At 45.4% G+C, this 13,208-nt stretch overlaps 1 protein-coding gene across 1 annotated transcript in view; it reads left to right on the forward strand.

The window, feature by feature from the left end:
• The window catches only part of Fgd6 (FYVE, RhoGEF and PH domain containing 6), a 121,174-nt gene that overhangs the window by 93,932 nt on the left and 14,034 nt on the right, over positions 1 to 13,208 (forward strand). Inside the window, exons 12-16 of the mRNA XM_036169862.1 lie at positions 1,194 to 1,262; positions 1,690 to 1,773; positions 3,454 to 3,533; positions 11,248 to 11,350; positions 12,111 to 12,254. Of these exons, the coding sequence (XP_036025755.1) occupies positions 1,194 to 1,262; positions 1,690 to 1,773; positions 3,454 to 3,533; positions 11,248 to 11,350; positions 12,111 to 12,254 (480 nt within the window). The remainder of the gene's footprint in view (positions 1 to 1,193; positions 1,263 to 1,689; positions 1,774 to 3,453; positions 3,534 to 11,247; positions 11,351 to 12,110; positions 12,255 to 13,208) is intronic.

Consider the following 13,208-nt stretch of genomic DNA (forward strand, 5'->3'; position numbering starts at 1 on the left):
TGTATTTTAGCTTTGAAAATGAGGTGTGTTACTCTTCACTGACCTAATATGCATCAGTCTATCCATTCAAAACCCTATGATGTAAGTCACAGTGACAAGCAGTCCAATTCAATTAGGAGAGAGGCAGAGGAGCCCGTAGAGTTCCAATCAAGTGATTTAAGGGGATCATTTGATTTTGTAGTACCAACTGAGCTCACACAGCTTTGCAGGCAGTGTCATTTAAATCTGTCAAGAGGCCGAGAAGGGAAAGAGATTGTTTTGATGCTCCTCACAGAGCACAGAAGTGGTCTTAGAAATGAATTCAGGAAGTTGCCTGATGTAATTGTCAGGTCGGTGGATGGGCCTCAAGGTCAAGTACACATAGGCAATTGTGTGTCAGTCCACAGAATACCCCTGGGATTTATGAAGCTGATTGTTATGTATGAATTCTTTTAAAAATTTCTTGATAATTTTTGTTTATTTCCATTTTTGTCTTTTTAAGAAAAAATAAGTTACATTTGTGTGTTGCCGGGTGTCAAAGGACAGCTCCTGGGAGGAGGCTTCCCTCCTTCTTCCATGTAGGTCTCAGGAATTGACTTCAGGCCATCAGGCATTGTGGCCATGACCTTTACCCACCGAGCCATCTCACTGGCCCCTTTTTATCTTCTTTGACACCGTCTCTGATAACCCAGGCTAGCCTGGGGCTTCCGCTCTCCCTGCCCCTACCTCCCAAGTGCTAGAATCACAGGATCAACCATGAGTGCCTGGTTTATTGAGGTGCTAAAAATCAAGTCCAGAGCCTCGGGCATGCCCTGCAAGCTACTGAGCACACTGTCACCCTCTTTCTCTCTGAAACAAATATTTATTTTAAGCATGTGAGTGTTTTCCCTACCGGTGTATCATATGCCTCTAGTACCCTCAGAGGCCAGAAGGGGGTGTCAGATCTCCTGGACCTAGAGTTACAGGCTGTTGAGAGCTATCCTCTGCAATAGCAATTAGTAATCTTAACCAATCTTATCCCCTGAGCCGCCCATCTCTCCAGCTCCCCACCTCCTGGCTTTTAGTCCCATTTCCAAATCACCTGAGGGCTTAAAAAGAAACCACGACTGTAAAGGTCACAAAGAAGCAGTTCTGGGAGATGTTGAGAGGAAGTCCTGTGTGTTGTCCTTGTGTGGTGACGCAGGACTAACTGAGTGTTTGCTTGGATGAACTAGGTGTTTCTCAAGGAAGGCATTCTGATGAAGCTGTCTCGGAAGGTCATGCAGCCCGGAATGTTTTTCCTGGTAAGAGGCTCTGTGTGGTCTGACATGTCTGGGTCTGGGCTTAATGGAAGGCAGGTGGGCAGATGAGCTCGGTGCACTCAGCAGCTTGACGTTTGGGGCAGCCTTATCGCTTGTTTCAAGCATAGGAAATGCCGAGACCTGTTACGATGCTTGATCAGAAGTTTTTTTCCTGTTAGAATTTAGTTAATTTTATTTTAAATTTGGAGGAATTGTTTTAATCCATTATTTATTCAGGCAGATTGTAATATTTTAGTACGATTTAGAATCCGTAAAACGTTAAATCTCTACTAGAACTTGAAAATGAAGCACAATTGCTTTTAAATTTTTCTGACAGGTAATCTTTTTCCTTTATCCTTGTGCGCTATGAATATCTTGGTTGCTGAAATTGGTTTTTGTAAGTGGCCTTGTGTTCTGTTTCTCCCTCCAGTTTAACGATGCCCTGCTGTATACAACGCCCATGCAGTCTGGGATGTACAAACTGAACAACATGCTCTCACTGGCTGGGATGAAGGTCCGTGTGCTTTAGTACATTTTTCCCTTACCCAAGCATGTGCAGAGAAGACCCCGTAAGATAGTCGTCTCTCTCACAGACCTCACTCTTCTGTCTGCTGCTGCTGCTGCTTATGCATCTGTCTGTCCATTCCTGTCCGTGGTTCACTCTTGCCTTAATTTATTCAAGGGATAGTTATTGAGCACTACTATAAACACAAATGGTAACAGATTTGGTAAAAAAATGTGAGGATGCATTAAAGGATGATTCGCGTTTGTCTCCGCCTCTTCCCAAACCTGAGACTTCGCTGTGACACAGACTTAGCTCCTGTCAGTACTCGGTAATGAAGAGCACTCTGCAGGCACACTTCACACACTGTCACTCTCACCCTGTGGGAGGAGGAGGCAAGAGGAGCAGGAGCTCAGGCCTCCTCAGCTACACAGTGAGTTTTAGGCTAGCCTCGGCTACTTGGGATTCTACCTAAATATAACAGAAATAAATAAGTAAATATTGGAGTTTACAGCCAAAGACAGGTTGGCGGAATATACTTTTAATCCCCCATCCACAGGAGGCTGAGCTTGGATCATTTAAATTGAGAAGCTCAAGACCACCTAAGGCAACATAATAGGACTATTATCTCGTGTGTGTGTGTGTGTGTGTGTGTGTGTGTGTGTGTGTGTATGTATGTATTCGGGGGCGGGGGAGGGGTCTTTTTAAAAGGCTTCGTTTGCGGTTGTGCTTTTATTTTGCTGCCCAGGCTGGACTATGTAGTTGAGGCTGGCTTTGAGCTCCTTATCCTCCTGCCTTGATCTCCCAAGTGCTGGAATCATAGATGTGAGCAGCCATACCAGGCTTTATGTAGATGGAGTCTACTCTGTAGCCCAGGCTAACTTAGAAATTGAGATCATCTTCTGTCTCAGCTCCTGGAGTGCTGAGAGCCTCCATAGAGAAGAAGAGCAAGCATCTTTTGATAGGTGTGGTTGGTGTGCTGCTTTAGATAGACAGTGGGAAATGCCAGGTGCTCCATAGTGAGACCCTTTCCCAAATAAAACGTAAAGCAAAATCTACTGTAGCTGGAGAGCTTTTCTCCAGGTCCTACTAAGCCCCAGCAGTCCGGTAGCCCACTTATAAAATGAACACACAGACGCTTATATTATTTAAACTGCTTGGCCATTAGCTCAGGCCTACCATTGTCTAGCTCTTACTCTTATATTCAGTCCATTTCTATTAATCTATACTTTGCCATGTGGCTCCTGGCTTACCAGTACGTTGTTACATCTCTCTTGTCATGGCGGCAGCTTGCAGCTCTCTCTGCCTCCGCCTTCCTATTCCCAGAATTCTCTTCTCTGTTTGTCCTGTCTATACTTCCTGCCTGGCTACTGGCCAATCAGTATTTTATTTACACAGAGCGATATCCACAGCAATCCACCACCTGAGAGAGAATCAGGGATGGATGCCTTTCTGGGGAAAGACAGTGTGGCTTGGGATGACCTAGTCCCCATGCTAGGACACTGGGGAAGGGCATTCTATAGAGTGAATATGTGACCTATGGCTTGGAGATGGGGAAGTCGGGCCTGCATGTGGAACCCGGAGTAGATGGCAGAGGACCTCAGTAGCCAGGGGTCTGGGCAGCTTCAGCTACTGCTCACCTGTCACACTTGCAGCAGGCTAAGTTTGACAGATATTTGTACCCTCTTCCAGGTCAGAAGACCCACCCAAGAAGCATATCAGAATGAATTAAAGATCGAAAGTGTGGAACGTTCTTTCATCCTCTCAGCCAGGTGAGTGTGCGTGTGCGTGTGTGCGTGTGCGTGTGTGCGCGTGTGTGTGTGTGTGCGTGTGAGTGTGTGTGCGTGTGTGAGCGTGTGTGCGTGTGTGTGCGCGCGTGTGTGCGTGCGTGTGTGTGTGTGCGCGTGTGTGTGTGCGTGCGTGTGCGCGCGCGCGTGTGTGCGTGCGTGTGCGTGCATGTGTGTGCGCGTGTGTGTGTGCGTGCGTGTGTGTGTGTGAGCGTGCGTGTGTGTGTGTGAGCGCATGTGTGTGTGTGCGCGCGCGCGCGCGTGTGTGTAAGTGCGTGTGTGTGTGTGTGTGTGTGTGTGTGTGTGTGTGTGGTCATCACAGTCACATCCGCGTACACACATACTTGAAATGACATTTTGCTGGTATAGCTGGCTCAGATAGTTTTTTTATTTTAATTCTTAACATGTAGGTTAGCTGCTAGGTATTTTACTTATTCCTTTAGTAAAACCTCTTTGCATTCATGTTTGTATTATCCCTTCAAGCACATGGCAGAGCCGATACAAGAAGTAGCAGTGTTCCTCTAGCAGAGAAGAAATGCTGGACTCGTTATGCTGAGCACCTTTTAAAAGTATTGCAAAGTCTTCTGTAGTTGAACAAAATGTGTTTCAGAACACTTAGTGCTTTATACTTTACTAGAAAGATTTTATGTATCATTAAGGTTCGTAACCCATGCGGTAGTTAACATCTCATTAAAAACGAGGAAACCGAGTTACAAAAAAGTTGAGTTTTCTCTCGATATAACAAAGCCAGAATGGAAATCAAGTCTTTTGCTTTTATATATGTTGCTACCATTGTGTGTGATGCCAGACAGACCTACCTCAAACTGAAACCAGCAGTGACTTATGTGTAATAAACCTGTCATTAAGGGCTGGGCTTCCTAGCACTCACAGCCATTCAGGGTCATTCTCCTCTGTATAGTAAGTTTGAGGCTGACCTTGACTCTCTGATTCCGTCTCAAAACAGCAGGAAAGCTGGAGTGTAAACCAGACATTAAGGAAACCCAAAGTTGGAGAATTCATATACCACCAAAGCTCATGGGTCACACTTCACTCTACTTTGCAGATACTGTGTGCTTTAATTTGTGTTTGTCAGTGTGGTTGTTTTGGTTTGGTTCTGAGGCCAGATCTCCTTATGTGGCCTAGCTGGCCCCAAATTATCAGCAGTGTTTCGGGATTCCAGGCCCGTACTGCCACGCCCATTTCAATGCTGTATAGTCTGTGAACTGAAGGTCTGCCAGTGCCCCTTTCCTTTCCTTTTTACAAATTAAGGTGTGTGTCTGTGCACCTGTGCACTTAAGGAGGGCAGAGGAGGGCTTCAGTTCCATCGGAACTGGAGTGCAAGTGTTGGTGGCATCTCGAGCTTGTCAAGAGGGTCCTCGTGATTGCTCAGCATGTCTATAACTACTGAGCCATCTTTTCTGTCCTGTCTCCTCTGTCCTGTTTCCTCTTTCTAACAGCATGTGCCCACTCAGTGTCTCTGTGTCCTATTTCTGTGGTACTCACACTATTTCATTTTTTTCCTTGTTATATTTTCATGATCTATATAATATGTGATCATTAATGTTAGCGTTTAATTGGTTTGGGGTACCAGGAGCATGCCTACATGATGTTGAACTTCATTGAGTAACATTTAGTTTTCTGACTCTGAACTGTTTCCCTATATTTTCCCTCTGCCACACTTTCCCTATTTGTCAGACAAAACAACCCTACAATGGCCTGTACATGTCCAACCAAAAGGGAGAGTTACAAATCTCTCACTTGAAATCAAAAGCTAGAAGTGATCACGGTTAATAAGACGGGTGTGACAGAAGCCCAGACCAGCTGAAAACGAGGCGTTTGGGGCCTGTGGGCAAGGTGTAAATGGACAGGAAAAGGTCCTGAGGACAAGTGAATGTGCTACCCTCCTGAACAAATGAATGAAAGCAGGCTGACGTTTTATGGGGGACACCCGAGTCGTGTGGATAGAAACCAGTAACAACATTGTCTTAAGCCAAAGCTAGTCTGGAGTAAAGTCCTTTTTGGTTCTGTGAGTACCTAGAGAGGTGGAGACACTTAGGCAGACAGTTTGAGGCAGGGGTGGGGATGGGGGCGGGCTTCGTGTCTTGTGACCTGCAAGCAGGAGGTGAGCTGCAGGGAGCTACCCAGGAGATGTAGCTGAGGAGACAGAAGCAGGTGGCTGTGCCAGCCAACAGGTCTAAATGAACCAGCCTGCCTTTAGTAGACATGCGTCTAGAACCTTGATTGCTAGACAGTCAGCACCGGCTTCCAGCTTATGTCTCCATGCACGCTATCCTACGCCACATCTTTCTGCCTCTTACAGACTTCATTACTTCAGTCCGTCAGTAATACGGAGCCTCTGCCCTTGGCTCAGATTGTGCTAGGCGTAGAGGGACAATGGGTGATTAAAAGAGCCTTTCTTCTCTAAGCTTGTATTCCACTTGGGCAGACGTGTACTTAGCTAATATTAACCCAGGTAAAGTCAGGACTTCTGTAATTAAGTAGGATACAGGAAGAGGGCTAATTGTTATGAAGCTGTTAAGCAAGCTAGATATAGGGAGAAAGGACATGGAGATAGGCCTTAAAGGCTTGCTGTGTTCACTGACTTATGAAGGGTAGGGGTTAGATAACTAGGCAGAGGGAAAAGCAAGGGCCTCCTGGTGATTAGGAACAGTGACTACAAAGGTTCTAAGGTAGAAGAAAGGAGCATGTCATGTGGGCTAGGAAATGATATGAAAGGCAGCCAAGAGAAACTTGAAGGGTCTGGTAAAGTAGTATGCAGAACCATCTTGTAGATCTGGGTCTGTAGCATAAGAGCCATAGGAAAGCCACTTAATAGTTTATAACAGAGAATAATGTGATGAGAAAAATTTCACTCCTGTGTGGACAACACTTGGGGGAAAGTGATTAATTGAACACAGAAGGTGGAAGAAAGGATTATTCATCAAGAGTTGACAGGCTTTATGGGCTGTAGGGTGATGATGCCATTCCCTGTGATAGGTAGCCCTTGAAGGAGAACAGTCTAGGGACAAATCAGGGGTTGGCATGCACGTTGAACATGTGGATGTCAGCATGGAGCCTCCCTCAGGCATGCAAGGATTTCAGTGTCAGAAGGCTGCCTGGGATGATGTATATGTGTGAGTGCCATCATTCTGGAGATGCAAAGTCTGAGACTGTGGGTGCACAGAGAGAACTGCACTTCCCCGTGAGACTCTTGGCTTTCTTCAGGGCCTGGCAGCCCTCTTCAGGCTTGCCCTGGCTCCTAAATTTAAAAGGGTGTCCCTCTTCTGTGCCCAGTAAGGTGGGAATCCTTAGCCGAAGCAGATTTTCTATGTCCAGTTCACACCTATCAGAACTGCCCAGTAAATGTAATTTTCAGAAGAGTCACAATAATGTGGCCTTCAAACATCAGCATTGCACCCTGCTATCAGCACAAACAGTGGTGTGGCAAGGTCTGATACACCAGAAATCCCTTCAGCTGGGCAGTTTTCCTCCCAGTAATTCATTGCAATTGAGAGGAAAATAATTTTACGTGGCAAAGATTTGCCTTCTGATGATGTACACATTCTATAAAAAACAAAGTCCTCAGCCTGTTTTTCAGCCTGAGGAAGATGTGGATTCTTCTGCTAATTGTGTTCCAAAAGGCCTAGGATGTCAGCACTGGATGCTTCAGGCGAATGTGTGTGGTCTGTAAGAAATGTGTTATCAAGAGCTGGTAAACATTGTCTTGGCAGAAGCCCACACGAGAGCGCGCCAGGAATGATTATACAAAAGAACAGCATATGTGACATGATTTGTACAGTCAAATCGCATTCCTCATGCTCCCAGGGCTCCAGAAAAACCCAACAGCAATTCTCAAATTAGCCATCTGCCTCTCTGTTTTCATTTACTTCGAGCAAAAAGTGGGCAGTGGAAGGAGAGCTGGTTCATAAGTGTTTGCCCAGAAGTCTCAGGGTCTGTTCCTGTGCCGTAGTTCTTCAGAGAACACACACCAGATGGTACAGACCTTTACCGCATTTGGGTCTCATCAGCTGAGGAGTCAGTAACCTGTCATTGATAAAGCCAGTGTCTAATATTGGTGACCCACGGTTTCCTTGTCTGCTAATGCCGTGGGGGGATGTAAGATCCCTCAGGCATTCCAGGGGCTCTGAAGATGAGAAATGACGGCGTTTGGGAAGCATTTGGGGCTGTTGGATGAGCACAGTAACGATTGATTGGCAGTTGTCTTTGGCAATAATGCTAGAATAGTAGAAGTAACAGGCAGATTTCATTTGGTTTATAAAGGACAGTGTTATTTCTTGTTTTGTTCTTTGTACATAATAAAATTTGGGAACTTTCAATTTTTAAATATTAGTAAATTCTTCTGTCAATATGAATAAATAGACTAAATGGCATTTATCAGGGAAGTACGTTACAGAAAATGTTTATTATGGGGAAGGCAAGTGTTCTAGTATCTTCTACAGTAACAAGGAAGCCAGGGCTGTAATCGGCCATTGTTAGAGTTCTTGGTCTAGGATTCCTGAGGTCCTCCTGGGGGTGATCCTCCATCCCTAGCAAAGCGGGGGAAATCAAAAGCAATCCAAAGATCAGTACCCTGTGCTCTTCCATGTGTCTCTCTGTTCACATTAGGAGTTTAATTTAATAATATTTTTAATTTGTTCACATATGATTTATTTATATTATATATAATACTTATACATTGAATATATAATATATAAAAACAATATATAATTCAATATAGATTACATATTGAATTGTTTATACTTAAAATGAGAGTGAATAATACAATGAGCTGCAGAAATCAAGACTCTACTGCTGGCTTTCTTGTTTACATTTTTCTGAAGTATTTTAAATCTAAATGTAGTTGTCAGGTCATTTTGCATACTTTAATATCATGTCCAAAAAATACGGGGATTTCCTTATATCATTAGGCTCCCATCATGAAGGATTTGTTTCGTTAGGATAGATTTTGAGTCTCTTCTCTCTTTGCTCTCTATGTATATGTATAGATTATCAACTTTATATGACCTAAAGTGTGTCTGGAAGTTTTGAATATGCAAAACAAATTTTAACTGACTTCATATCTGTCTTGACACCAATAATGAAGGGGAATAAACCACAGGGTTTTGGAGGAGAGGCATGGTTGAAAATGCAAAACTAGAATGCCCTTTTCTAGGCAGGCCTCCTCTTCTCTGGCCTGTTCATGCTGGAGTTGGGTTAAAGGGAGCTAGCTCTGTGATGTAGCGCCCCGCGCTACTACCCATTCACCATGTCTGAGCAAGGGGCTGAGGATTAAAACAGAGACAAGATGGTGGGTCATTTATTGAAGGAGGGAGGAGGCCTTAAATACAGTGGGAGAACCCCAGAGGGCAGAAGTTTGCTAGATGTTTTACATTCCTGCATCCTAGCTGCCCACACCAATATACAGGATACACAAACAAGGAGCCTCAGTGAGCTGTTTAAGAGGAAGGAAACCAGCAGGGAATTAGCACAGGGAGGACATCTGATCAAGGTCAGCAAGCAAGGCAGCAGCTTCCCAAGGACCAGGGGTCAGGTTCCAACACTGTGAGAGACAACTAGGAACAAAACTTGGTGTGCTGAGTAGTGGGTGAGCCCTCACAGCCATAAGCAGTTAGTTCCGTTCATTTATACATCAGCTTGTGGTTTATGGTGCGAAAAATAGGTCCTTGTCACCTCACAGTCTTGTGTCTTTCTGATCCTTTCATAGTGTGCCTTTGCATAGTATCATAGTTTTGTGTGTGCCTCAGTTTATCTCATAGCTAAAGCTTAGCAAAGTTAGCAAAGACAGAGCAGCTAGACCTATATGTTTAAGTCAGTTTCTGCTGGCCTCAATAGACCTTAAACGTCAATCAAACATTTGTTGTTAGTAAGTCCTGTTTTTCATAAACAAGAATTGAATCCAAGTTACATATACACTATGCTAATCTAATCTTTAAACAAGAGTTGAATCCAAGTTACGTACAAGCATTTGTAGTAAACTTTATCTGTGTCTGTGTGTGTGTGTGTGTGTGTGTGTGTGTGTGTATGTATGTATGTATATGTATGTATGTATATATATATTATAACTATAAACCCTTTCTGTTACAAGTTTTAAGCTTTGTTATAGATGTTACAGATTTTAAAATCACACCCAGTAAATTTACAAATCTGGAGATACAGAAAGTTTACAAAATTATCTTAAGAGATGTTTGAGAGCAAAGAGGTTTTTTTAAGAGTGGAGAGCAGAGAAAATTTAAACAAAAGAGATTTTTGGGATCATTTTGTGTGGGTGTGTATATATGTGGTGTTGGCAGAAATCGTTAAAAATCTGCAAGTGCCCAGCCGTGATGGCACAGGCCTTTAATCCAAGCCCTGGGAAGGCAGAGGCAGGTGGATCTCTTGAGTTTGAGTTCAGCAAGCTCTACAGAGCAAGTTCTAGGACAGCCAGGGCTACACAGAGAAACCCTGTCTTGGGAACAAAACCAAAACAAATCTGTGAGTGTGCCATTTGGGGCCATTGAGCTGTACCGAGGCCAAACCATTTACAGTAAGATGTGAGGCTTCAATGAAATCTTTGAGTCCAAGGAGGAAAGCGGTTAGAGGTGAATCGAGCTCCAGGAGCGAGCCAAGAGACAGACAGGTGGGAAAGAAGCCAGGAGCAGAGCAAAGATGAGATGGGAGAGACCTAGGGAAGAGTCAGGAACCGGACCATCTCCAGAGAGAGAATTGAATAGAGGGGCGGGGAACACCTTAGTGGAAGGACGCCCTGAATCACAGTGGAGAAGCATACAGCAGGCCCAGGGAGCCAGTGAGAGGCAGAGCCTTCCCAGGGGCTGGGTGCCCAGGAGGGTGTAGAAGCAGAGGGTCTGAGAGGACACTTAGCAGGTAGGTGAGGAGAGATGAGCACTTAGAGCAGGTGGAGGAGAAGCAGCCGAAGAGACAAAGTCTAAAATTTGGAGTCGAATGTGGTAGGTGGCAGAAGCCAGGGGGATGTATGTGAGGGTATCGGCACCAGACATGTGAGCGGGGGGGGGGGGGGGGGGGGGGTGCAGGAAAGAAGCTGCCCACATGACCACTCTATGACAGAGGAAGGTTTTTATTGTAGATAAGAGTGAGGGAGAGAGAACAGCCAGCGGCATCTGGAAGAGTCCAGAGCAGAGAGAGAAAGAAATGGTTGGACTTAGCCAGCGACCAGACATGGCCAGGGCTAAGGAAGTGGGGAGTGTGAGACAATGGAATAGAGCATGGTGAGTGAGAGAGAGAGAGAGAGAGAGAGAGAGAGAGAGAGAGAGAGAGAGAGAGAGAGAGAGAGAAAATGAGGGGGGGGAGGTAGAATGTGAATGTAGCAAGAACAGTGTGTGTGGAGGGGGGGAGTTTACCATTATGAAGAGAACAAATGGGCATCAGGAGGAAGGAAGCCTGGGCAAGTGAAAAGGGCTAGCTAGCATGCTGTCATGGACTTCGGCATGTATGACATGTCCTTGGGATGCTGAGGGAGCCTGGGGAGCGTGGGCTTTGATGTGCAACCACAAATAGCCATATGTTCCTGCTGCCAGAGGTAAAGAAAATGATACCTTTTGGAAGGAATCCCCTTTGGACTGACGGGAGGGTAGGCTGAGCTGCCAGGGGAGAAGGAAAGAGAGAGAAAAAGACAGAAGGACTCCGTGCTCATGTCTTCTCCATGAACCTTTGCCCCCGTCAGTTCTGCCACAGAAAGAGATGACTGGCTGGAGGCCATATCCAGGGCCATAGAAGAGTACGCCAAGAAGAAGATCACCTTCTGCCCCAGCCGGAGCCTTGATGAGGTACTGTGGTCCTCCCCTGCTAGGCCGGCTTCAGGCTTTGCTTTTCCTTTAACTATTAAGAGTTCACAGAGGTTTAGGAAAGGAACCTGTTTTTTCGAGACGGATTGGAGGAGGTATGTGTGCTCCTAGTTCCTCCTAGTTGTTAGACTTAAGTGTGGGAAATTGTGTGTGTGTGTGTGTGTGTGTGTGTGTGTGTGTGTGTGTGTGTGTGTATCTGTCTCTGTATATGTCTTTGGGGGGGGTGTTTATGGAGAAGGAGTGTTGTGTCTATGTATGTGTTTCTGTATGTATGTATCTTGGGATGTGTATGAGGAGGGAGTGTGTTTTTCTGTGTGTGTCTGTGTCTGTCTGTTTGTATCTGTGTGTTTCTGTGTATGTGTCAGTGTGTATGGGAAGGGAGTGTGTGTCGCTGTGTGTCTCTCTGTGTGTTGTAGGGATTGAATTCAGGGCTTTCCTCACTAAACTTGCACCCTACCCCAGCTCTATCCCCAGCTTTCACCATAGGGAACTGGGAGAGCAGCAATAGCTTAAGGAAGAAGCTACTCATCCCAGTATCATGAGCATCTCTTGCAGATAGTTTTGCAACAGAGGATTTTCAAATGTATTTAATCGTAATATACTGAGGCCTCGAAAAATGTCATGGTCCCTTCCCCTCCCACCTCCTTGATGATGCCTTCAGCACTGGAGAAGCCCACTGCAAAGACTCGATTCTATCACAGGCAGTGTGCACCAAGTAACCACAGTCCTCCTCCTTCCACAGGACTCAGACAAGAAAGAGGAAGTCAGTCCTCTTGGGTCAAAGGCTCCCATCTGGATTCCTGATACCAGAGCCACCATGTGTATGATGTGCACAAGTGAATTTACCCTGACCTGGAGAAGACATCACTGCAGGGCCTGTGGGAAGGTCAGAGGGACATGTCTATCCCTGGGGTGATGTCCGTGTCTCTGGGCTGTGCGCAGTGAGGAAGTAGCCCCTCAGAAGTCACTGTGGTGTATGACACAGAACAACAGCAGTAGTAAAAACCACAGATGTTGTCTCATCTGTGTATCGGGGTTGGAGTAGGGAGCATTGTGGGAGACTCCCCTTTCTTCACTCTCCACGCACAGTTACAGTGTTATTGCAGTCATGGAGAACCTGTATTCAAAAAAAGAAAACTAATGCAGGCGTGGTAGCACACGCCTGTAAGTCCCAGCCCTCAGAAGACTGAGGCAGGAAGATTTTAGCAAGGTCAAGGCCAACCATTTTGTCTTAAAGAACAAAACAGCCCCCAGTTTATTTATATTACAGCCTACTCTTTCTGCCATCTCCCTGTAGACAAGGATCGGTAGGAAGGTCCCTGTATTTTTGCTGGCCTGGAACTCAAACTATGTAAACTAGGCTGGCTTTGAACTCATAGAGCCCCACCTGCCTCTTCCTCCTGGATGCTGGGAGTAAAGATGTGTGCCATCACCATTGGCCCAATAAGTCAATTTAGAAAGAGAAAAGGTTTACTTTGGCTTACACTTTTGGACTTTAGTGCTTGGTCAATTGGCCTTAGTATTGGGTTAAGACAGCAGCACATCATGGTGAGAGCATGTGTGGGCAAAGCAGTGTACTTGATTGTTAAGAGTGAAAAACATGGAAGAAATGTCCCCACAGTCCTCTTGGAAGGTACCCGCTGTAATGAACTTTTAAAAGTTTCGGCCACCTCCTGCTAGTGCCCAAGTGGGTCTTTGGAAGGTATTTTCAATCCACACGGAAGTGTAAGCTTTCATGACTTCTTTAGCAGAACGAGCATAGTGATAGAGAGCTCTTCCAAGGATCAAACAGGATGCCGTAACCTGGTAGAGCCTCAGAGAGGTAGTAGTACTGTGGCAG

Source organism: Onychomys torridus, chromosome 20 (assembly GCF_903995425.1).
Source record: "Onychomys torridus chromosome 20, mOncTor1.1, whole genome shotgun sequence".
Classification (NCBI taxonomy): domain Eukaryota; kingdom Metazoa; phylum Chordata; class Mammalia; order Rodentia; family Cricetidae; genus Onychomys; species Onychomys torridus.